Raw genomic sequence first — 26,255 nt, forward strand, 5'->3', positions numbered from 1 at the left:
AAATAATTGAATTGATGTTTGAAAGTATTGGGTATAAAACAGCTTTTTTATAATATATCACAGGGTAAAGAGAAGTGGTGCAACCTGATCTGATCTTTTACCCTCAAATATAAATTTAACAAACACATTTTGTATGAGCTGCAACCAATGGATGGATTATTGAGGATAGCCTACAAGAAGAGAATTTACAGTAATCCAAATGATTTAGGAAGAATGCATTGAGGAGTGTCTAACCGTTTTTCATCCAGAAATTACTTTAGATGTCCTTAAGTGGAGATCTGATTCTTCTGAGATCACAGAAACATTTTTGTGACATGACATGAGAGGTCTGAAAGTAAGAAAACTGTTGAAGAAAACTCTGAAAGAACAATATTTTTAACCTGTATAGGAATTAAATTTATTTAGGATTGAAATGAAAGTGATAAATGACGATCGGTGATCCAAAATGCTTCAGATTTTAGGAAATGAAGGATCAATTTGTATTAGGTTATCCAAAAGAAATTTGTGCGAGTCTATTATTTTCTAAAATGCAATGGTATTTGGCTATACTGGGGTCATATTAGGAGTCTTATCATTGTGGGAGTCTATTTTATATAGGTACACACTATGTTGCTTGCACTATGTTGCACTATGTTGCTTATCACTTTTTTATGGTCTTGTTTCATTTGTGCTCTTGTTATAAAATTGGCCTCCCATATGTCAAAGTATAAGACAACATTTCCGTTTCCCAATATTTTAAAATCTTTTGCTTGTTTTCTGTTTTTTTCCTAGGTCAGAGATGCGTAAAGAAGGAAGGCATGGGCGGGAACTCCAAGAACATTTCTGCTTTTTAGTGCTGTCTAACAGTGCAGTTTTGGATATATATCGTTATGGCATGTCAACTGATGGAAATGCTATGAAAGCATTAGGAAATCCTCTCATGGGAATTTACTTACACAGACATGCTGATGTTGCCTTGAAATTTGCTCACCAGAAATCAATGAATACAAGCAAAATCATGATTTTCAAGGTAGGTTCCATACTGTGAACTATGGAATGGTATCAATAATTGTATTTTTTATGTTCTTGGGAAACATGGTCTGAAACGCTGTGCTGTGTTGATTGAAGATGTTTGGCCAGAGTACCGATAAAAACACCATGGCACCAATCAGATGTACAGTCCAAAATCCATGTCCAATCCTCCAACAAGTGCCTTGTTTCATCTCTCAAAGGCTTCCTCAGGGATTATATCAGTTGAAAAACTTCGCTCCCCAATTGGGCAGGAAAATCGAATCGAAAAACCAATTCAATAGGCTGAATCGAATTGAAATTTTTTTTTCCTGAATCGGGCTGCACTAGTGTGTAGCCCATCTCTGGCGAGTAAGATTATTGTAGATTGATTTTTGGGATTTTTCTATTACTCTATAATTTTTTCTTGTGTATCAACCACCATGTCATTCTCTACTCTGGATATGAAAGAAGCCTGCACTCACATTCCAGTGCATCCGGCCTCCAGGAAATTCCTTCGATTACAAGTGGCTCATCACCATTATTAATACAAAGTATTACCCTTTGACCTTGCATCCTTTCCCAGAGTATTCACCAAGTACCTGATGGTAGTGGCAGCAGCACTATGGTCTCAGGGCCTCCAAGTCTTACCTTACCTAGACACCTGGCTGATTAAGGATCCTACCTCGCAAGGGGTGACGGTAGCGACTTGCAAGATAATTCTGTTCCTTCAACAGTTGGGTTTTGAAATAAATTTTCCCAAATCCCAACTTCAACCATCTCAAACTCTACAATTCGTAGGAACTTTGCTCGATACTATTCAACTCAGGGCATTTCTACCACAGCAAAGACAAGACAATTTGATTCAACTTTGCACTCAGATTTATCATCTGCCCATCAATCTCAGCCAGACAGATGATGGTACTCCTGAGCCACATGACTTCCACAGTGCATGTTACTCCGTTTGTGAAACTTCATCTCAGGATACCTCAATGGACTCTCGCATCTCTGTGGTCTCAAGCTCTTGATGCACTTTTTCAACACATTACAGCCACTCCTTCGCTTCGACAGTCGCACTGGTGGATGAACTCTTCCAATCTTTCCAGAGGATTTTTGTTCCATACCCCTGCTCATTACAAAGTTCTGACCACAGAGTTGCCAACTTAACGCTTGGAGAGCTCGTCTGGACGGTCTTCACATGTAAGCTCGCTGGTCTGCCCAGGACCGCCTTTGTCATATAAATCTGTTGGAACTCAGAGCAATCTACAGTGCTCTCAAAGCTTTTCAGCATATTGTGACTGATACCATCCTCATCCACACGGACAATCAGGTTGCAATGTATTACATAAACAAACAAGGAGTCATGGGTTCGCTCCGTCTTTGTCTGGAGGCCCAGAAGTTTTGGACCTGGGCCATTGCTAGCAACATATTCCTGAAAGCAATATACATTCAAGGGGAACATAATTCACTTGCAGACACTCAGCAGGTTTCTTCAACCACACGAGTGGACACTCAACTCTGCAGTTCTGCGTCCCATATTTTCTCAATGGGGGACTCCTCAGATTTGTTTGCATCCACCCACAAACACAAGCTGCCACAGTTTTGCTTCTGACAATACTCTCCTCACTGTCTGGAAGTGGATGCTTTTTTGCTGGATTGGGCTCACAAGTTTCTCTACACCTTTCTTCTAATTCCTCTTATCCTCAAGATGCTTATGAAGCTCAAGCAGGAATCAGCCACCATGATTCTTATAGTTCCTCGGTGGCCCAGACAACCCTGGTTTTCCCTTCTACTTCAACTCGGTATCAAGGAACCAATCCCTCTTCAAATTTTCCTGTCTCTTCTCACACAGAATCACGGATCTCTTCTACATCCCAATCTTTCAGCATTGCAGCTGACAGCTTGGTACCTCTCGGCTTAACATTGGCTGACCTTCGTCATCTTTCTCAGCCTGTCAGATTAATCTTGAAAGCATTCAGAAAACCATCTACACAGCAGTGCTACCAGCAGAAATGGACACGTTTTTCCACCTAGTGTGCTCTTTATCATTATGAGCCAAAATCCACCTCTGTATCTTCAGTATTATACATTTATCCAATTCAGGTCTCAAAAGCATAGTGCAACACCTGGAAAATCACGACCTGATGAGAGCTAGTCAACACGGCTTCAGGAAGGGGAAGTCATGTTTGACGAATTTACTTCAATTTTTTGAGGAGGTGAACAAACATATCGATAACGGTGAACTGGTGGATATAATATACTTGGACTTCCAAAAGCATTCGACAAGGTTCCACATGCAAGGCTTCTGAAGAAACTACAAAGCCATGGAATAGAAGGGGATATCCTAAGATGGATAGGCGGATGGCTGGAAAACAGATTGCAGAGGGAGGGCATAAATGGGAAATTCTCGGACTGGGAGAAGGTAACAAGCAGTGTGCCCCAGGGTTCGGTTCTTGGGCCAATCTTGTTCAATATCTTCATAAATGACTTAGAAGAAGAAACAACAAGTAATTTAATAAAGTTTGCAGACGACACAAAACTATGTAGGGCAGTTGGGTCACAAAAGGACAGAGAAGAACTCCAGAGAGATTTGAACCAACTAGAGAAATGGGCGGAAAAGTGGCAGATGAAGTTTAATATAGAAAAATGCAAAGTGATGCACCTGGGTAAGAAAAACAAGGAACATGAATATAAAATGTTAGGTGCAACATTGGGCAAGAGCGAACAAGAAAGGCATCTGGGGGTACTGATAGACAAGACCCTGAAGCCGTCGGCTCAATGCGCAGCGGCGGCAAAGAAAGCAAACAGGATGTTGGGCATGATAAAGAAGGGAATCACGAGTAGATCGGAGGATGTCATAATGCCGCTTTACAGAGCAATGGTCAGACCACACTTGGAATACTGTATCCAACACTGGTCTCCCTACCTAAAGAAGGATATAACCCTGCTGGAGAGGGTGCAGAGGCGAGCCACGAAGCTAGTAAAAGGCATCAAGAATTTGAGCTACAAAGAATGCCTCGGAAAACTGGGATTGTTCACCCTCGAAAAGAGAAGGCTGCGAGGGTATATGATAGGGACTTTCAAAATACTAAAAGGATTCGACAAAATAGAGCAAGAAACATCATTATTCACATTGTCAAATGTGACTCGGACAAGGGGTCATGGACTGAAACTGAGGGGCAACAGGTCCAGGACAAATATCAGGAAGTTCTGTTTCACACAGCGAGTGGTGGACACTTGGAATGCTCTCCCGGAGGAGGTTGTGTCGGAGACCACCATTCCAGGATTCAAGGGCAAGTTGGATTCACACCTTCTTGCAAAACACATTGAGGGATACGGTTAAACAAGGTCTTCAGCAGGGAACACCTGGATTGACCTCCGCGTGTGTGGGTCGCCGGACTAGATTGACCTGGGGTCTGATCCGGTAAAGGTATTTCTTATGTTCTTATGTTCTTTGATTAGAATTCATCTCAGTGCTATTAATGCTTTTCACAGACCAGTTGATGGTAAACCTCTCACTGCTCATCCTCTTGTGTCCAAATTCAAGAAAGGACTTTTCAATGTCAGACCACCTTCAGTGATTTGGGAACTGAATGTGGTTTTTCTGCACTGATGAGCCTCCTTTTGAACCAATGTCTATGGCTCATCTCAAGTACCTTATTTGGAAAGTGGAAAGTGCACTGTTAGTCCTATTCATCCATAGAAACATAGAAATAGACAGCAGATAAGGGCCCACGGCCCATCTAGTCTGCCCACCTTAATGTCCCTTCCCTTACCTTTGCCCTGTGAATAGATCCCATGTGCCGATCCCATTTGGTCTTAAAATCAGGCACGCTGCTGGCCTCAATCACCTGTAGTGGAAGACTATTCCAGCGATCAACCACTCTTTCAGTGAAAAAGAATTTCCTGGTGTCACCTCGTAGTTTCCCGCCCCTGATTTTCAACGGATGCCCTCTTGTTGTCGTGGGACCCTTGAAAAAGAAGATATCTTCCTCCACCTCGATGCGGCCCGTAAGATACTTGAACGTCTCGATCATGTCCCCCCTCTCTCTGCGCTCCTCGAGCAAGTATAGCTGTAATTTGTCAAGCCGTTTTTCGTATGGTAGATCCTTGAGTCCCGAGACCATCCGGGTGGCCATTCTTTGCACCGACTCCAGTCTCAGCACATCCTTGCGATAATGCGGCCTCCAGAATTGCACACAGTATTCCAGGTGGGGCCTCACCATGGATCTATACAATGGCATAATGACTTCCGCCTTACGACTGACGAAACCCCTTCGCATGCAGCCCATGATTTGTCTTGCCTTGGACGAAGCCTGCTCCACTTGATTGGCAGACTTCATGTCCTCACTGACGATTACCCCTAAGTCTCGTTCTGCTACCGTTTTTGCTACGATCTCGCCATTAAGGATATAAGACTTGCATGGATTCTGGCTGCCCAGGTGCATAACTTTGCATTTTTTGGCATTGAAGTTGAGTTGCCATGTCCTAGACCATCGCTCCAGTAGGAGTAGGTCGTGCATCATGTTGTCGGGCACTGAATCTTCGTCTGTTGTGCATTTGCCCACTACATTACTCAGTTTGGCGTCATCGGCGAATAATGTTATTTTACCTCGAAGCCCTTCTGCCAAGTCTCTTATAAAGATGTTGAATAGGATTGGGCCCAAGACTGAGCCCTGTGGTACTCCACTAATCACCTCCGTCATTTCGGAGGGGGTGCCGTTCACCACCACCCTTTGGAGCCTACCTCCAAGCCAGCTCCCAACCCATTTCATCAATGTGTTACCTAATCCTATAGAACTCATCTTGCTCAGTAACCTGCGGTGTGGTACGCTATCAAATGCTTTGCTAAAGTCCAGGTACACGATGTCCAGGGACTCCCCAATATCCAGTTTCCCCGTTACCCAGTCAAAGAAGCTGATCAGGTTGGATTGGCAGGATCTCCCTTTAGTAAATCCATGTTGTCGGGGATCCCGTAGATTCTCCTCATCCAGGATCTTATCTAATTGGTGTTTGATTAGAGTTTCCATTAGTTTGCTCACTATCGATGTTAGACTCACTGGTCTGTAGTTTGCTGTCTCCATCTTTGAGCCTTTCTTGTGGAGTGGAATGACGTTAGCCGTCCTCCAGTCCAACGGGACGCTGCCTGTACTAAGGGAGAGGTTGAAGAGCGCGGACAGTGGCTCCGCCAAGACATCACTCAGCTCCCTAAGCACCCTGGGGTGCAGGTTGTCCGGCCCCATTGCTTTGTTAACCTTGAGCTTTGACAGCTCACCGTAGACACTGCTGGGCGTAAACTCAAAGTTACTAAACGGGTCAACTGAGCCAACCCTTGTCTGTAGCTGAGGGCCGAGCCCTGGCGCTTCTCGGGTGAAGACTGAGCAGAAGTATTCATTTAATAGTTGGGCTTTTTCCGAATCCTTTTCCACATAGTCTCCGTCTGGTTTCCTAAGACGTACAATCCCGCCTGAGTTTTTTCTTCTATCACTGATATACCTGAAGAAAGATTTATCTCCCTTCTGGATGTTCTTTGCTAGAGACTCCTCCATGAGGAATTTAGCCTCCCTGACTGCTGTTTTGACGGCTTTTGATTTGGCCAGGTAGTCTGCTCTAGAGTCCTGCTTCCCTGATTGTTTGTAAGAGATGAATGCTTTTTTCTTCTCCTTGATCAGGTCTGAGATCTCCGCAGTAAACCACTGTGGCTTCTTGTTCCTTCGCCGTTTACTTACTGATTTTACATAGCGGTTTGTTGCTTCTTGTATGGTTGCTTTCAAAGTCGACCACATGTCTTCCACGTTATCGGTTTCTTCTTGGCTTTGTAGCGCCTGGTGAACGAAGTCTCCCATTTCTTTGAAATTTGTGTCCTTGAATTTGAGGACTTTGGTTAGTGTAGTAGATTTAGTGAAACCTTTCCTGATATTGAACCATACCATGTTGTGGTCACTGGAGGCCAATGTGTCGCCCACCGAGACCTCTGTGACACTTTCTCCATTGGTAAGTATCAGGTCCAGTATTGCCTGATCCCTTGTCGGTTCTAACACCAGTTGCCTGATGCTTGCTCCTTTCATAGAGTTTAATAGCCTCCTGCTGCTGCCGGAAGCAGAGGTAAGTGTAACCCAATCCACATCAGGCATGTTGAAATCACCTAGCAATACTGTGTCCCCACGCAAGGTGATATTTTCTATATCTTCGATTATTTCCATATCCAGGTCATCCTGTTGTCTTGGGGGTCTGTAAATTACGCCAAGATACAAGCATTTGTCCTTCCCTCTGGCCAAATTAACCCAAAGGGATTCCCCAGTATACTGGACATCTGAGATTCTCGTGACCTTAATGTCATCTTTAGTATATAATGCTACACCCCCTCCCTTCCTACCCTCTCTGTCCCGGCGAAGCAAGTTGTAACCCGGTATGACCATGTCCCACCCGTGGGAGTCTGTGAGCCAGGTTTCGGATATCGCCACCACATCCAGGTCGGCATTCCTTATTTCTGTTTCCAATTCCAGGATCTTGTTTCCTAAACTGTGTGCGTTGACGTACATAGCCCTCCATGTTATATTTTTGTTATGTCTCAGTGGGGATATTCCTGTTTGAGCTATTTGAACACCTTTAGCATTGTTTGTATTATTTGTGCTTTCCTGAGGCTCAGAACCACAATGTGTACTCCCCATATACGCAGAACTACAGTGTGTACTCCCCCTAGACCCGGAATTACAATGTGACCCATAAATATGATGTGACCCTACTCCCGACTCAAAAGTGTGTGCACTCACCCCTGACCCAGAATTTCGGTGTCTACTTTCCTCAGCCTCATAAATGTATTGGCATTTTAGTTCACCTGGTATGTTGTTTGTGCCTGTACCCTCCCCCGACTTACCTAGTTTAAAGCCCTGTGGAGTAGGCGGGCTAGGCGGTGTCCAAGGACATTCTTCCCTCTTCTGGTTAGGTGTAGCCCGTCGTGTCTCTGTAGTCCTTGCAATGCTTCTCCATGGTGCAGAAACCCGAAGTTCATCTCCTTGCACCATCCTCGCAGCCAGTCGTTCGCCCTTTGTATTCGATCCTCTCTGGCTCTGCCCTTGCCACTCACTGGGAGAATCGAGGAGAAGACTACCTGCGCATCCATCCTCCTCAGCTTCTCCCCCAGGGCCCTGAAGTCTTCAGGTATGCTGTCCGGGCTGCTCCTTGCGGTGTCGTTGGTTCCGACGTGGATTAGAACCATGGGGAAGTGGTCTCGGGGCTTGATGAGTCTGTCAATGCAAGCAGTGACATCCCGGATCCTGGCCCCTGGCAAACAGCAGACCTCTCTTGATTGTAGGTCTGGTCTGCAGATTGGTCCCTCGGAGCCCCTCAGCAGCGAATCTCCGATGACCACCACTCTGCGCTTCTTAGGGGTGGGCTGTACTGTTGATTCCGGAGTTGGAACCGTCTGCTGAACAACTACTTGTAGCTCTTTCTCCGGACCTTCCTGTAGCAGCTGATATCTGTTCCTCAGGGCGATATGAGGTGTCGATGTTGAGCTGTCCTGTATGGGGGGAAAAAGAGACAGAGTTAGGTCCTCTGCATTTTCTTGTGGAGGAAGTCACCAACTGCCAGGAGTCAGCGTCTCCAACCACTTCCTGCATTCCGGTAGTTTGTCTCAAGGTGGCCGTTTTGGATGCTATGGGTGTTCCCAGGGTGGTCTTGTCAGGTTCCTGTTCAGCGATCTGAGACAGCTCCTGGATGACTCCATCGATGAAGGTCTCGTCGTCTCGGATGCTCCTTAAGCGCTGAACCTCCTCTCTCAGGCTCTTTAGCTCCATCAAAAGGCTTTCGTCCGGTTGAACCATTACTTCTGTCTGCGTTGAGACTGTAGACATCCGATGGCATCGGCTGCTCTCGTCTCCGAGGCAAAGTCTCCTCGATCCTCGAGATCTGGTTCCAGACACAGTTCTCATCGACGTTCGAGGCCTTCTTCGAGGCATCCTTCCACGCATAGTTCTTCTTCTCAAGACAGACCATCTTCCTCTAAGCCTCGACCTACTCCAACCTCGATCAGACCTCCAACTCCTCGTTCGAGGTCTCCGATGCCGGATCTCAAGGATATTCCGGTTTTGATTGCCTCGTCCAAGTCACCAGGTTCCTTTGATGCCGAAGCTTCATCTTCGACTCAGGCTGCCTTGACATCCTCGAGTCCTTCTTGAGGCAAAGCATTGGCAGATCAGCTATCTTTTTCGTCTTTCCTTCGTCAAATGGCTGTGGACTTGAATCTTCAATTAGATACTGGCTCAAAATACTCTAAGGAGTATCTCGAAGTTATGCATCTTCCTCAACCTCTGGCAGAGTCTCTTAAGCTTCCACTTCATAAGCTTTTGAATCAGACTTTTGGTCGATGCATGGAAACACCTTTTTCCATACCAGCTGTTCCAGGCAAATTAGACTCTAGGTATAAAACTGTGCATCGCAAAGGATTTGACAACTCACAGTTATCTCATCAATCCCTCCTTGTCAAGTCCTCCTTAAAGAGGTCCCATCCTTCCAAGGTTTATGCCACTGTTCCTCCTGGAAGGGAAGGGAGAACTATGGACAAATTCGGACATCATATCTATCAAAATGCTATGATGCCCTCTAAAGTCCTCAATTATAATTTTCAATTCATCACTTATTTTGAATTTCTTATTTCTTTATTGCCGAAGTTCTTGCATTATCTGGATACTCAAATGCACTTGAATTTCAAGAGGTTATTGCTTCTTTGTCCCGACTCCGGTTGCATCTCCTCCAGTCATCTTATGATGCCTTCGAGTTGTCTGCTCGAGCAGCTGCTTGCTTTGTGGCTATGCGTCGTCTTGCCTGGCTTTGTACCATTGACATGGACCCTAATCTTCAAGACTGCTTAGCTAACATTCCTTGTGAGGGCAATGACCTCTTTGATGAATCTATCGAGGCAGCCACCAAGAAATTGTCTGACCGTGAGAAATCTTTTGCTTGTCAGACCTAAGCCAAAGCCAGCTCCTGCCAAGCCTGCATGCCCTGCTCTTATCTATCAACAGCGTTATGCTCCAAAGCCGGCTCCTTACACTCGCCCTCCTCTTAAGAAACAGCAACCTCAGAAGCAGCAAAAACCCTTAACCTTCTGCTGCACCTAAGGCTTCTCAGCCTTTTTGAATATTTAAAACAGCATAGCCTCCACCGTTCTGACTCTGTCTCATGCTTATGCAACGGGAGGATGATATTTGGGCCCGTTTTGTTGAGTATTATGGTCAGCTTTATACCCCAGAGGCGGAGGGTACGCCCCTTGCTCGAGAGCAATATTTGGCTGCCGCTTCCATGCCTCGGATTGGGAAGGATGATGTGGGGCGCTTGGATAGGCCGATTATGGTTTTGGAGGATAGAGATGCTTTACGTACGATGCATGTGGGAAAGTCCCTGGGGTTGGACGGATTCAAAATTAAGTATTACAAACGATACCATGAGTTGTTGTTACCCCCGCTGTTGAGTTTTCTTAATTCCATGGAGTGGGTGGCCAGTTGCCCTTTTTCATGCGCTTAGCGGGAGTTACTGTGCTGGCAAAGGAGGGAAAAGACCTGGTGCAGTGTGTGTCCTATCGTCCCGATTTCCTTGTTGGGAGTGGATACCAAATTCTTCACTAGGGTCTTGGCAGATCGTTTAATGAGTTGGACCCGCGATTGATCCATCCTGTGGCGGGTAGGCAGGTGGGGGGACAATGTTCGGAGGGTGTATAATCTCTTGGAAAGTGCCCAACGGGACAATAGGGAAACACTGTTCCTATCCATTGATGCCAAGAAGGCCTTTGATAGGGTCTCCTGACCCTTTTTATTTCAGGTCTTGGAAGCTATTGGCTTGGGGCCGCATTTGAGGGAATGGATCCGTATTCTTTATACCAATCCGGTGGGGTGTGTTAAGGTAAATGGGGGGTATTCTGATACCTTTCCTTTGTCTCAGAGTATGTGCCAAGGTTGCCCCCTTTCCCATGATCCCCCTGTCCAGCAGTAAGCCTTCTCCTTTCCCTGCTCCCCCTGTTCAGAATCCACTAGCCCGGGCAGCTTCGGGGCCTTTGCTAGGCCAGCCCACCTCGCATTATCAAAGTGGGCCGGCCTAGCAAATGCCCCGCGGCTTCTGCGTTTGCTGGTCAGGGGGTGAGAAAAGGCATTCCGGCAGTGGCAGCGCAGGAGTCAAACCGCCACTGCCGCTCAAGCCATCCCACATGCTGCAAGCCGCCTTAAGTGCCTCCAATCAAATTCGGCACGGAGGCACACATCACAGCGAAAGAGATCACAACCTCCTAAGTGCGCATGCATCCTAAGGAGTCTCGGTACCGCTCTACTTCGACTATCCATGCAGCAAAGCATCGATCCTCCAGGCACTGCACACCATTGATTCAACGTCATTCATCATCTTCTAGACATTGACAAGAGTTCGATGAAGTCAGGGAAGGTCTCCCGCAAATGCAAATTCAGTGCCCCCTACACCGGACCGGCTCGAAGTCCAGGTCTCCTTCTCTCCTGCAAGACTATGATCTTCAGGATGTCTCAAATCCTGGCCTGTCACCTTCCACTACTGATGCTGCTGACTCTTCAGCATCAAAGTCTCCGAGGCAGTCTCCAGCTAGAGCTTCTTCTCCCGCCGAAAAGCTTTCCTTTTTTCAATTTATTCGTCAATTGGGAAAGGACTTTTCAGTGAAGTTGGAGGCTGACTCCAAATATAGTGAAGAGATTTCTAGAAACTTTGGATTACGATCAACCTCCTCAAGAGATGCTCAAACTTCCATTACATGGCATTTTGAGAGAGAGACTCTATAAGAACTGGGAGTCCCCTCTTTTGGTACTGATGGCTCCTAAGAAGTTAGACTCTCTATACAAAATAATGTCTCTGCCTAGATTTGATAAGTCTCATCTTCCGCATCAATCCTGGTGGTGGAGTCTACTTTGAAGAAATCTACTCCATCCAAGGTTTATGCGTCAGTCCCTCCAGGGAGGGAGGTCAATACTATGGACAGGTTTGGTCGATAGCTCTACCAGAATACCATGTTGGCCAATAGAGCTGTCAACTACAATTTCTATTTCTCATGCTACTTGAAACATCTCATGAAGCAGTTTCCTACATATCAAAAACATATCCCTTCTCGTAAGTTGAAATGCTTTCAACATCTTGTGAGCACTGTCCTTCAGTTAAGGAAGTATTTGGTTCGTTCAGCTTATGACATCTTTGAACTCATGTCTAGGGCTTCTTCTATGTCTGTGGCCATGAGGAGGCTGGCATGGCTTAGGGCAGGGGGTCCAACCTTTTGGCTTCCCTGGGCCGCATTGGACAAAAAAAAATTTTCTTGGACCGCACAAACACCAACACTAGCTGATGAACAACAACAAAAAAAAGGCTGAGCAGGTCCCAAATTTGCAGTCACTAATATAGAAGATGTACGTATCTGCTATAATAAGACCCATAGCGCGCATACGCACTTCAAACTTGGTTGGTCCGTGAACCGTTGTGGCCTGCCCCCGCATGTGCAGTACAGTAGAAATCTGCCTGAGGCGGTTTCACCAGCTTACATGGCAGAAGGCCGTGGACTCAGAGCGGCATTAGTGAATCCAGAAGACAATGTGGATCCGAGGCAGGGCTTCAGTCCTGCGCTCACTCACCGTGGCTCGGCCACTGGCTCCGTTCCCGGCTGCCGGCTCCGCTCCATGCAAGACACGCTGCCTGTATAAGGGCATTACAAAAAAGGAAATTAGATGGCACAGCTATTAAGATCATTTGTGGCGCAAAGAAATACGATCACGTTTCACCTCTTCTGATTAGTGCACAGTGGTTACCAGTCGAACATAGAATCAGTTATAAAATCTTACTTTTAATATTTACAACAAAATTAAACAATCAACCAGAGTTCATTAATAGACTTTTAATTCCTTACTAGCTGATGCCCCGGCGTTGCACGGGTATTTAATTATAGCAATAACACTGTAAATTGATTTAAATAAAGATACTTTATAGTGGTGAATGAAATAATTTTGTTACAGCTTTATAAAAAGTAAAATATTCAAAGTATAATGTGAAATATTTGACAAAATGAATACAATTCAACTAACACAAAAATTGATTATAAACAACATTTTTTGTTTCACCTCCAGGAGCAAGAACATATACATTCTTGGGTGAACCCACCCTTCCCACGTGTGCAGGTGGGCCGCGAGACCCCCAGAACATATCACCCCAGGTAGTGAGGGATCTGCATACCAAGTTTCGTTCAAATCGGTCCCACAGCTTCTTACATTTTTTCCATTGACTTGAATGGGTGAAATCTGATTTTCGGTTTGTAGCTCCGCCCACGTGTGCAGGTGGGCCGCGAGACCCCCAGAACATATCACCCCAGGTAGTGAGGGATCTGCATACCAAGTTTCGTTCAAATCGGTCCCACAGCTTTGTACATTTTTTCCAATGACTTGAATGGGTGAAATCTGATTTTCTGTTTGTAGCTCCGCCCACGTGTGCAGGTGGGCCGCAAGACCCCCAGAACATATCACCCCAGGTAGTGAGGGATCTGCATACCAATTTACGTTCAAAGCGGTCCCACAGCTTTTTACATTTTTTCCATTGACTTGAATGGGTGAAATATGATTTTCTGTTTGTAGCTCCGCCCACGTGTGCAGGTGGGCCGCGAGACCCCCAGAACATATCACCCCAGGTAGTGAGGGATCTGCATACCAAATTTTGTTCAAACCGGTCCCACAGCTTCTTACATTTTTTCCATTGACTTGAATGGGTGAAATCTGATTTTCTGTTTGTAGCTCCGCCCACGTGAGCAGGTGGGTCGCGAGACCCCCAGAACATATCACCACCGGTAGTGAGGGATCTGCATACCAATTTTCGTTCAAATCGGTCCCACAGCTTTTTACATTTTTTCCTTTGACTTGAATGGGTGAAATCTGATTTTCTGTTTGTAGCTCCGCCGACGTGTGCATGTGGGTCGTGAGACCCCCAGAACATATCACCCCCGGTAGTGAGGGATCTGCATACCAATTTTCGTTCAAATCGGTCCCACAGCGTTTTACATTTTTTCCATTGACATGAATGGGTGAAATCCGATTTTCTGTTTGTAGCTCCGCCCACGTGTGCAGGTGAGCCGCGAGACCCCCAGAACATATCACCCCAGGTAGTGAGGAATCTGCATACCAAGTTTCGTTCAAATCGGTCAAGCCGTTTTTGAATTACTGTGGGAATGGCAGCTTTTTACATTTTTTCCATTGACATGAATGGGTGAAATCTGATTTTCTGTTTGTAGCTCCGCACACGTGTGCAGGTGGGCCGCAAGACCCCAGAACATATCACCCCAGGTAGTGAGGGATCTGCATCCCAAGTTTCGTTCAAATCGGTCAAGCCGTTTTTGAATTACAGGGAGAAAGGCAGCTTCTTACATTTTTTCCATTGACATGAATGGGTGAAATCTGATTTTCTGTTTGTAGCTCCGGCCACATGTGCAGGAGGGCCGCGAGACCCCCAGAACATAGCACCCCAGGTAGTGAGGGATCTGCATACCAAGTTTCGTTCAAATCGGTCAAGCCGTTTTTGAATTACTGTGAGAATGGCAGCTTTTTACATTTGTTCCATTTCCATGAATGGGTGAAATCTGATTTTCTGTTTGTAGCTCCGCCCATGTGTGCAGGTGGGCCGCGAGACCCCCAGAACATATCACCCCAGGTAGTGAGGGATCAGCATACCAAGTTTAGTTCAAATCGGTCCCACAGCTTTTTACATTTTTCCCATTGACTTGAATGGGTGAAATCTGAAGTTCTGTTTGTAGCTCCGCCCACGTGTGCAGTTGGGCCGCGAGACCCCCAGAACATATCATCCCGGGTAGTGAGGGATCTGCATACCAAGTTTCGTTCAAATCGGGCAAGCCGGTTTTGCAGAGGCAGTTTTTACATTTGTTCCATTTCCATGAATGGGTGAAATCTGATTTTCTGTTTGTAGCTCCGCCCTGGTGTGCAGGTTGGCCGCGATACCCCCAGAACATATCACCCCAGGTAGTGAGGGATATGCATACCAAGTTTCGTTCAAATCGGGCAAGCCGTTTTTGCGTTGGCAGCTGTTTTACATTTTTTCCATTGACATGAATGGGTGAAATCTGATTTTATGTTTGTAGCTCTGCCCACATGTGCAGGAGGGCCGTGAGACCCCAGAACATATCACCCCAGGTAGTGAGGGATCGGCATACCAAGTTTTGTTCAAATCGGGCAAGCCGTTTTTGCGTTGGCAGCTCTTTACATTTTTTCCATTGACATGAATGGGTGAAATCTGATTATCTGTTTGTAGCTCCGCCCACATGTGCAGGTGGGCCGCGAGACCCCCAGAACATATCATCCCGGGTAGTGAGGGATCTGCATACCAAGTTTCGTTCAAATCGGTCAAGCCGTTTTTGCGTGATCGCGGCACATACATACATACATCCGATTTTATATATATAGATAATACTTTAAAATCTCTTCATTCAATGTCTCAGAATCTTCTTGTCATACCTTCTTTAAAATTAATCAATACGTTACGCTCCAATAATTTTGCCGTCACTGCCCCTACTCTCTGGAATTCGCTGCCTAACCATTTGCGCAGTGAATCCGATATAAAACAATTTAAAGCCAAATTAAAAACATTCTTGTTCCAGGATGCTTTTGAACAACTGTCCTCTTAAAGACAAAAAAATTAAATTAAAATTATTACTTTTTACCCTAACCTATTGTATTTTCCCTTTTTTGTTGCACTTTTCTTTTACGATTGTAGTTCTTCACCTTTTTTTTATTGTCTGAAGTAGGTCTATACGTCTTATCAGTACTTTATTATGACACTTAGATTTTATCCAGTATCCAGACAGAAAGAAAGAAAGATAGAGAGGAAGCCAGGGAGACAAACAAAAAGTTAGAGAGAAAGGGGGCAGGGAGAGATAAACAAATATACATACATACAGAAAAAAAAGAAATGTCTAAGTCTACACATCTATTCTAGCACCTGTTAATATAACGGGCTAAAAAAACTAGTCTAATAATATCTAATAATAAACATTAATTAAAGGGATACTTTGGAGAGGAATCTAAAAATGCAGTAATGCTTACCCTGACTGAGTGATCCTCCATGTGTACAGCTGACAGTGGGAGCAGTCACAGGCTTCCACATCCCCACTCTGAGCAGGGATATGCGCTCCTGGTTTTCCCATTCACTTCTATTACAGCTACTTTGAGCTTCTTCAGAGGTGAGCCTCATCAGAGCGGGGATGCTGCAGCGGGGATGCTGTCAGCGGCGCATATGGAGGATCGTTCAGTCAGGGTAAATATTACTGCTTTTTTGGGCCTCCCACTTTGAGCTTAGGCTCCCTCAAAATGAACATCTCCCCTGCTGTAGCTAGTAGGGAACCCCAAGCCTCACCAACTGACGGCCACCTCCTCCCCTCCAACTTCCCAAGTTCTGCAGCTGGCAGCAATATTGCAGAGCTGCTGCCTTCCTTCCTCCCTGCACCCCCCCCCCCCCACCTTGGCTTTCATGCATGCATGAAAGCAGTGGCTGCTTTAGGATATTGTCATTGGCTACAAAGCTTGGAGATTTTGGGTTGCCAGACTGGAGGAAGATGTCTTCAGGTGGCATGGCTTGGGAATCCCCAGTAGCTCAAGTATTTGTAAATTGCACTCAGGCGGGGAGAAACTTTGGTACCCATCCACTAATTTTAGGCTCCAGTCCCTCCCCTAAATCAGCTGTATATGACTACTCCACTGAATACAAAATTAATTGTGATGCACATATCCCAAAGCTAACATATTCCAGTTAATAAATTCAAAATAAAACAATTTTTTCTATCTTGTTGTCTGGATATTTTTTTTTCCATCATCTTGATTCCAGTTTCTCTTTCTGCTTTTTCTCTATCTTCAACTAATTCTCTTTCCAGTGTCTGCTGTCCATTCTTTTCTCCTCTTCTCTTATTCCATTTCCTTCTTATGCCTGTCTCCAATATATTGATTTTTCCCTTTCAGCTTTCCTAACTTTTTCTTTTTTGCCTCTGTCCACTCAAATCTTGCCTTCTTTCTCACCCTTTTTCTTTTTATATGTTCAGCTACCTCAATTCTCCAACTTCTCTCAGTTCCTAGCTCTCCCATTTCCCATCTCACTCCTTTCCCAGCCTCCTATTCCCTTCTTCCCCATTACCACATTTCTACCACTGTACTCACTGCTCTCTCACTCATCTTGTCATCTCCCTTTTTACCTCATCCACATGGCTCACCACTTTCTGAATCCACCTCCCTCTCTCCACTGGTCAGGCTATAACTCCCTTCCCTTTCTTGCCATCCCCTTTCTTATCCCAGCTCCCTTCCCTCCTGCCCTCCCATGTGTCCATCTCTCCTCCTCTATCCCCATGGTTCAACATTTGCTCCCTCTCTTTTTTTTTTCTTCTTCCCTCCCACCTTGATGCTGAACAATGAAATGGAAAAAAAAAGAGAGATGCTGCATCTCTCTGCCTTTCAGCCACAGGCCTAAAATTTTTCCCTATCTCCTTTCCATCCCCAGATCCAACTTCTCTCCCGTTCTCTTTCCAATTGCCCCTCACCCCATCTCTCCCCCTGCCTCCCTCCCCCAGGTCTACCAGTTCTCCCTTCAAGTATCTCTTTCCCTCTTCCTCCACACCTCCCCAGGTCCAACTTTTCTCCCTTCAGACCATTTCCCACCATCTCTCTCTCTGTCCTCTGTTTCTAGCCCCATAAGCTCTCCCCCCATGCCCAATCTAGCACTTCTTTTAATACCCTCCCCCTCTGTACTTTAAAAAACAAAACCTAGTCCAGGAGGCTTCCTTGGCCCAGCATGTTCTCCCCTCTCCTCTCCATGCCCATGCATCTCTACCTCACTCCTCTCCCTCCACCATGTCCAATAATTCTCTCTATCTCCCTCCCTCCTCTCTCTGTCCAACAGTTCTCCTCTTTCTTCATCTCTCCATGTGCACCATCTCTTTCCCTCCCTCAGACACCCAATTCTCCTTTACTGTTCCCTCCCCCTCATTCCATCCATTCTTCAATCCTATGGCTCATGTGTGCTCCCTCCTTCCTTCATCATTTGTCCAAAGTTTATGCTCCCTCTCTCTCGAGTCCCAACACGACTTTCTTCTGCCCTCCCTTCTGGCCAGCTCCCATGCTGCAATTTTTTTTCTGGTGAAAGCTGTGGGTGGTGGTAGCTGGCTCCTCACACGGGAGAGTCCTGGTTCTGTCCCATTTCTGTGATGCCTGGTAATTCTATAGATGAGAGCATAACGCTATTATTTGCTTCTCTCACTAATGCCCCTAGCTTTTCTCCATTTATCAGTGGAGGTCTCTTTCATTGAAACCTATGATTCTTCTTTAGGTACAATATCTCCTAGACAACTGGAGTCTTCTTCTATCCCAGCAGAGTCAGGTGGTCCTTTTCAGTTTGACTCTTATCCCTATCACAACCAAAGCACTGGGTTACTCTCAGACTTTTGAGCAAGACACAACATCTTATCTGAAGTCCTCCATATTGTTCCCTGTTGTGTCTGCGATGCGTCTCACCATAGTGCTTTCCCTCCTGTGGCCAGCACTGCCGCTCATCCTGGGCCTTTCTCTGGGGTGCAGCCTCATTCTTCTCAGGATCTCCTAGATCCAGTAGTTTTCTGGCTGGCTCCCTTGCTGCAGTTGTCTGTGGGCGGCTTCGGCTCCTCGCGCGCAATTCACAGTGATTCGGAAGCCTTCTCTCTGATGCAGAGTCAAGGTGCACTACTTCCCAACCTTCAGTCATTACATTTGACAGCTTGGTATCTTTGGGGCTGACTGTAGCTGGGCCTTTCTCAGCCTGTATGAAGAATCATAGATGCTTCCATGAAACCAGCCACTCAACAATGTTATCAACAAAAGTGAACTCGTTTTTCTTCCTGGTGTTTTCAAAATCACTATGATCCAACATCCTTCTCAATTGACCTACTATTGGTTTATCTTCTTCATTTGTCTGACTTGGGACTCAATCGTACATATATTAGAGTCCATCTTTGTGTTAATACAGCTTTTCATCAATCAGTTGAGGGTAAATCCTTAACTGCTCATCCTCTGGTCTCCAGATTTATGAACTAAACTAAACTAAAATTTAATTTTATAGACCGGGTCTTCAACCAAAAAGGTGCTCAACTTGGTTTACAATAATGTAAGTATAATACATAAATATAGAAGTCGAAGGCACCGACACCAAAATCCTTTACACGGTAGAGGCACCAACATCGACTCCGGTGTCACAGTATATCATCCTTCTGGGTAAACCAGCTAAATATAGAAGTCGAAGGCACCGACACCAAAATCTTCTACACCGGTAGAGGCACCAGCATGAACTCCGGTGTCACAGTACACCATCCCTCTGGGTAAACCGGCTAAGAAGCCGGGGACACAGGTCAAGAAGGCATTGAGCCAAGTCATGCCAACCTCGCACAAGTCCTGAAAGCTAGCTGTTCCAATTTTGAGGAGTTCTTCGACATTGGCATCCTCTTCGATGGAACGCGTCGCAGCACTGAAGGTACCGGTGACTTAGCCTTCTGTACCAGTGCTTAGCCTGAAGTAAAAGATGGAAGCTTGGAGACCAGTTCCACCAATTACTCCCGACGCTGATGTCTCTGGTGCCAGTCCAGTCTGAGCAAATAGGTACCGGCGACTAAGCATTCAAGCTTTGCTTCGGCAGAAGCTTGGGGACCAGTTCCACCAATTACTCCCGACGCTGATGTATCCAGTGCTTGTCCAGCCTGAGCGTACTGAAGGCCCAACTACCGGCACCGTTGATGCTGCTGCAGTGCATTCTGTAGAGGCGGTTCATCGCTCCACTTCCAAGCATTGCTCTACATTGAGACATCGCTATCCCCGACATCGCTCCTCATCTTTGATTTCGCAGTCCACCTCCAGGACTCGGAAGAAGAAGTGGTCCCAGTCTTCGACACCGGAATCGTGGCGGTTCGGCAAGAAAAAGCACTCTCACACCACGATGCCAGACTGACACCGCTCGAAGAAAAGATATCCATCTTTGCTTCAGGAGTTGGATTTGTTTGTTGACTCAGATCAGGATCTTTTTCCATCGGCCACTGAAGTTGATTCTTCAGCGTCTGCTTTTCCTGTTCATTCTCCAACTTGGGAGACATCTCCTGCAGAAAAGATTTCTTTTTCAAAGCTCATTAGGATGATGGGTCAAGACCTCTCCATTCCTTTGGAGGCAGATTCCAAGCACAGAAAAGAATATCTTGAGACTCTAGATTATGACCAACCTTCCAAAGAGCTGCTCAAGCTTCCACTTCATGGAATCCTACGAGAAACCTTCTACAAGAATTTGGAATCACCTCTTTCTGTGCCGTTGGCTCACAGGAAACTGGAATCCCTCTATAAAGTAATTCCTCTTCCGGGGTTTGATAAGCCACAACTTGCCCATCAATCCCTGGTGGTAGAATCTACCTTAAAGAAGTCATCTTCGATGACTGTCTATGCCTCTGTACCTCCAGGGAAAGAATGATGCACGATGCATAAATTTGGCAGGAGACTTTATCAGAACTCCATGTTGGCCAACAGGGCGGTCAACTAATATTTCTCCTGCTATTTGAAGCATCTTATAAAGCAGTTTCCATCTTTCCAAAAACATATGCCTGCTAGAAAAGTGAAAGGTTTTCAACAGTTGGTTTCTTCTGTTCTGCAGTTGCACAAATATTTAGTATGTTCAGCGTATGATATTTTTGAGCTTACCTCAAGGACCTCTTCTATGTCCGTGACCATGAGGAGGCTGGCCTGGTTACGTATATCGGATATGGACATTAATCATCAAGATCGGCTGGTCTAATCTAATCTAAATCTAATCTAAACCCTAGGTTTGTATACCGCTTCTTCTCTACATTCGTAAAGCTCGACACGGTTAACAAGAGTTAGGATAGAAAGGAACTCCAGTGGAGGGAAGAGGCAAAATGAAGAGAAAATTTAGAGGACTAGAATAACCAAAGAGGGAGGAGGAGTTACATTTTTGAGAATAACCAGGTTTTCAGATGTTTGCAGAAGAGTTGGAGGGAGCTCAGATTCCTAAGAGGAGAGGTAAGGTTGTTCCAGAGCTGAGTGATTCTGAAAGGGAGGGAAGAACCTAGTTTTCCTACAAGTGAAACGCCTTTTAGAGAGGGAAAGGAAAGTTTCAGTTTTTGGGTGGATCTGGCAGAATTGGGGTTAGAGGAGTTCCAAGAAAGAGGAATGAAGGGAGGGAGGATACCGTGTAGGATCTTGAAAGTGAGGCAACAACAAACTCACAATTCTGCTCCAGACTTGATTCTCCTCATCGTCTGGAAGCGGATGCATTTCTACTGGATTGGACAAGCAAGTTTTTCTATGCGTTTCCACCTACTCCTCTCATTCTAAAGACTCTTTTCAAAGTCCAGCAGGATTCAGCCATCATGATTCTCATAGCTCCTTGGTGGGCCCGACAACCCTGGTTCTCCCTTCTACTTCAGCTCAGTTCCAGGGAACCCATTCCTCTGCAGATATTTCCCTCTCTTCTTACACAGTCAGGATGCACTGCTACATTCCAACCTTCTGTCTTTACACCTGACAGCTTGGTATCTCCCGGGCTGAGTGCAGCTGAGCTTCATTTTTCTCAGCTGGTGATAATTATTCTTGAAGCCTCCAGGAAACCGGCCACTCAACAGTGTCAAAGCCTGTTTTGGCGATTTTGGGGTGGTCTTAAAAAGTGGATTTGGGGGGGTTTCCCTGCATGCCCTACCCTCCCCCACCTCTAAAATTGCCATTTTCTGTGGATTCCTGTATCTTTCCTGCGCAATTTTATTGCAAAATTGGCACCCGGCAGCCATCTTGGATTTTCCCAATTTGAATAAATCATTATTTTTTTATAGTTAGGAGCTTTGTTTTTGCTCCAAACTTCACAGATGGCCTTCCCAGGTTGAGATGAGTTGATTACATGCCTCGTGTGCGGCGAATGGCTGTCAGTTGCACAGTCGCATTCCGCATGTGCTGTGACCCATGAGGGGGGCTAAATTTGCATGGAAGCAGTGCCTTTTGCCTCAGGGGAGACCCTCCTTGAGCCTTTCACCCCAATTTCAGCAAAGAATTCGTTTGGGAGCTGTCAGGTGAGCGCTGGTGGCATTTTGGTGTAATGAAAGCTCCTTTCTGGAGAAAATCTTTAAGTCCTCCAAGTATTCTAATTCTGAGGTGCACAGGGTGGCTTTTGCCGCAGAAGTCCTTCTTTCCCACAGGAATTGTACATTGTCTCTTTCAGGCATATCTTGCACAGAAGTCCATGCCTGTGATCATCCCATTGGCATCTAGGCAGCAGTGAGGATGTCACCACTGTCCAGCCCTGGTATTTTGCTTGGTTCCCAGGCAGGATATCTGGAGCAAAAAAGGGCAACGCCTGTGATGGCATTGGGCACTCTCCCGATCCCTCTGCTTTCGCAGGGACGTTCAGCGTCGGCCACTGATGTGGAATGTTTAGCAGAACTCTGCATTCAGGCTCCGTGTGGGTTTCGGGACCTGGCTGACGATTCCACAGCACGCAGGTTCCTATTACCTGCTTGTCTGGAGGACTTCATTATAGAAGTGCTGTAGGACTGGTCCCTGCTGCAGGCTCAGCTGGTTCAACAGGAATGTTCTCTCAGGAGTAATTGAGGCTGCTACCTATCTCCTTCCCTTGATACCCCAATGCGAGTTACATCCTGTCAGAGATTTGGGGTAACTCAGAGGGTCCCCTGTTTTGCGCTAGAGCCATGACAAGGATTTGTCCCCTAGCGGGCAGTTTTTACTAGTGCTTTGCTTCTCTGAAGGTGGATTCAGCTGTGACTCAGGGGTCAGCTGTGCACTTCTTTCCCTCCTGATGGAGGCATGGACATGAAGGATGTTCAGGACAGGCGTATGGATTTAATCCTTATGCGTCCTTTTGATTCAGATGCGGCCAGGATCAAGGTAGCGCCAGCATTGTCCTTTGTTGACGGGCGTGCCTATCCACAGTTCACAATGCCCTGTCTCTTTGGTGCTGCATGATTTAGAATTTCTCATCTCCGGGGTTAATTGTATGGCTGACACCTTATCTGAAATTCTGAAAGTTTGAGCAAAGCTGGGTTCTTATTCAGTATCTGCCCGGAAGATGCTGCAGGTCAGGCAGCAGTCTGGGGGCTCCTCCTCTGAGGCCACCCTGAATAAGTTTCCCTGTTGGGGATGACGTCGGTTCGGCTAGGATGATCTCCTGGCAAGATCGCAAGCTGATGACTTTGCCTAGGAACAGGATGTCCTCACCTGTATGCCGGTCCTCCCTCCTCAGGGCAGAGGTACCCTGTATGCCTCAGACCCCATTTCAGGAGGTAATATTGAATTGGTTTTTCGATTCGATTCGATTTTCCTGCCCAATTGGATGTTTTTTTTCAAACATCCTGGTGGGTTTATTTTACAGCCTCTTCACCCCCTATGCCTTCTCCTAACCACACTGGTGCTGTGGTGTAAACAAAATAAACAAAAAAGTCTTTTCCTCTCTCTGTTAAATCCTAGCTCACGTTTGCGGTCTAACACTAGCTCTGGCAGGATACACATATCAAATCTGACATATTGTAATCACAAAACAGAAAATAAAATTAGTTTTTCTACCTTTTGTTGTCTGGTCATTATTCAAATTTTGTTGGTCTCAGGCTCTGGTTGTCTTCTGATAACTTGCTTGCCAGGGTCTCCTTCTTTCTCCCTGCTAACCATCCATCTTCCATCTCTGTCCTCCCCTTCTATTTCTCTTCCCTCCCCAGAAGGTCTGGCATCTTTCCTTTTTTTGTCTCCCTCCACAGATCCACCTTTTCTTAACTACCCTTTCATCCAGCATCTCTCCTTCCTTCCCCACCACCCCAGGGTCCACCATCTCTCCCTTTCTTTTCCCAACTATCCTCCTATCCAGTATCTATCCCCCCTCCACACCTTCCCTTGCGTCAAACTTCTCTTCCTTTCTGTTCCTTCCCTCCCTAAATCCCATTGTCCATCATCTCTCTCCCTCGCTCCCTCTCCTCTATTTTCAGACCCATTTCTTCCTCCCCAAAGTCCAGCATATGCACATTTCTTTGAACCCCCCTTCCCTCCTTCCATGTACTTCTATACCAGGGCCCCCCTCCCCTGAAGGTCTGTCCCCCCTTGAAGACCTATCCCACCCCTGAAGGCCTGCTTGCCCCCCCTTGAAGACCTAACCCACCCCTGAAGGCTTTCCTGTCCCCCCCTTTGAAGGCCTGCCTCCCCCCTTGAAGACTTGTCCCCCCTTGAAAGCCTATCCTACCCCTGAAGGCCTGCCTGTCCCCCCCCTAAAGGCCTGAGTCCCCCCCCTTGAAGACCTGTCCCCCTTTGAAGGTCTGCCTCCCCCCCTTGAAGGCTTGTCCCCCCCCTTGAAGACCTATCCACCCCTTGAAAGCCTATCCCACCCCTGAAGGCCTGCCTGACCCCCATAAAGGCCTGTCCCCCCTTGAAGACCTTTCCCCCCCTTTGAAGGCCTGCCTCCCCCCCTTGAAGGCTTGTCCATCCTTGAAAGCCTATCCCACCCCTTTGAAGGCCTGCCTGCCTGCCCACCCCGAAGGACTGCTCACTCTCCCCTCCCCCCGGCGTCCGGCTTCCACCCCCATGGCCTTCTGGCTTCCACCCCCATGGCCTTCCGCTTCTCCCTCTGGCCTCCCCGCACTGTTTACCTTCCACCCGGAACAGCCTGCAAGCAAGATCGCAGTGTTAGTGATCTTAGTGCCGCTTTGGAGATTGTTCCTCCGTCGCGGTCCTGCCCCTTCTCTGACATCAGAGGAACCAGCTCCGAAGCGGTACTAAGATTGCTAACACTGCGATCTTGCTTGCAGGCTGTTCCGGCTGGAAGGTAAACAGTGCGGGGAGGCCGGGGTGAGCGGAAGGCCGAGGGGTTAATGAAGCTGCTCCTACCTCAGTACTATCTGTAGCTTATCTTGCTATATTGTTATATTTTCCCCTTTATCTTTTCGCCTATGTGTAATCTTGGAATCATAAGTTGAGGACTTGAGTGAGTTAGTTTATAAAAATAGTTTTCTTATTTCTTTTATAATTGTATAAAGGTGTAATGTGTTTTACACTTTATGAAGTTCTATTCCTACTACCTCACTTTCTGTACAAGTGTTTACTTAGTATGTAATAAAGAAAAGTTATAAATAAATAAAATTAAAAAGTTAAAGCTAGCTATTCTAGTTGGCTGTTTAATTGGGAATTTTCTGGAGGTGTTTTTTGGATACAGTGAATCTATTGCCTCTAAGAAAGGAAATATTTAAATTACATCTTTTGGATTGTAGATTAGCCATCTTAGCTATTACAGAGAGCCAGGGTATCGCCCACAATGGAGGTGTACCCAATAGCTCCTGCTCCATATGCACCCATGATTTTCCCCTGTCCCAGTTCCAGTTTATTAAATATCATAATTGGGCTGCTTGATAGTAATATTGAAATTGCAGCACTGCCATTCCTCCCAATTGCCTAGATTGATACATCATGGCTCGAGATACTCTTGGAGTCTTATGTTGCCAAATAAAGGCAAAAATCTTCCGCTCTAGTTGTAGAAATAATTTTTTAGGTAGAGGGATCGGTAAAGCTGAGAAAAGGTACAACAGCCTCAGGAGCACCTCCGTCTTTATTGTTTGTACCCTACCTAGCCAGGAGATATTAAGATGTTTCTACCTCTCCATATCCTGCCAGATCGCTTTCAAAAGAGAAGGATAATTAGCAACATATAGCTGTTCTATTTGCTTAGTTAAATTAATCCCTAGATAGCGTAATGATTGTGGTGCCCATTTAAAAGAATAATTACTAGAAATCCATCTGCGTTCTAAGTCTGACATGGTAAGATACAAGATTTCTGACTTAGACATATTTATCCGAAATCCTGACATCTGTCCAAAAGCCGTAAGAGTTTCCACTATAACTTTCAGCGAGGTGGAAGGATCTCATATTGTAAAGAGAATATCATCTGCAAATAGTAATATTTTTGTGTCTAACCCACCACAGCTTATACCTGAAATATTTGAAGCTTGTTGCACCAATTGTGCTAGAGGCTCCATAACTAGTGCAAAAAGCACAGGTGACAAAGCACAACCTTGTCGGGTCCCCCTCCCCAAAGTTAAGCATTCGGTATATCCTCCATTGATATTAATTGAAGCCAAGGGGGCCTATAACAATCAAAGCCAATGTAGGAAAATTCCAGATATCCCCATCTTTTTTAATACTTGAAACAGATAGGGCCAATAAACCCTATCA

At 45.9% G+C, this 26,255-nt stretch overlaps 1 protein-coding gene across 3 annotated transcripts in view; it reads left to right on the plus strand.

The window, feature by feature from the left end:
* The window catches only part of TEX15 (testis expressed 15, meiosis and synapsis associated), a 330,325-nt gene that overhangs the window by 78,979 nt on the left and 225,091 nt on the right, over positions 1–26,255 (plus strand). For all 3 annotated transcript variants that reach the window (XM_033915922.1, XM_033915913.1, XM_033915932.1), the window contains exon 5: positions 772–1,009. In XM_033915922.1, the coding sequence (XP_033771813.1) occupies positions 772–1,009 (238 nt within the window). The remainder of the gene's footprint in view (positions 1–771; positions 1,010–26,255) is intronic.

Source organism: Geotrypetes seraphini, chromosome 1 (assembly GCF_902459505.1).
Source record: "Geotrypetes seraphini chromosome 1, aGeoSer1.1, whole genome shotgun sequence".
Lineage (NCBI taxonomy): Eukaryota > Metazoa > Chordata > Amphibia > Gymnophiona > Dermophiidae > Geotrypetes > Geotrypetes seraphini.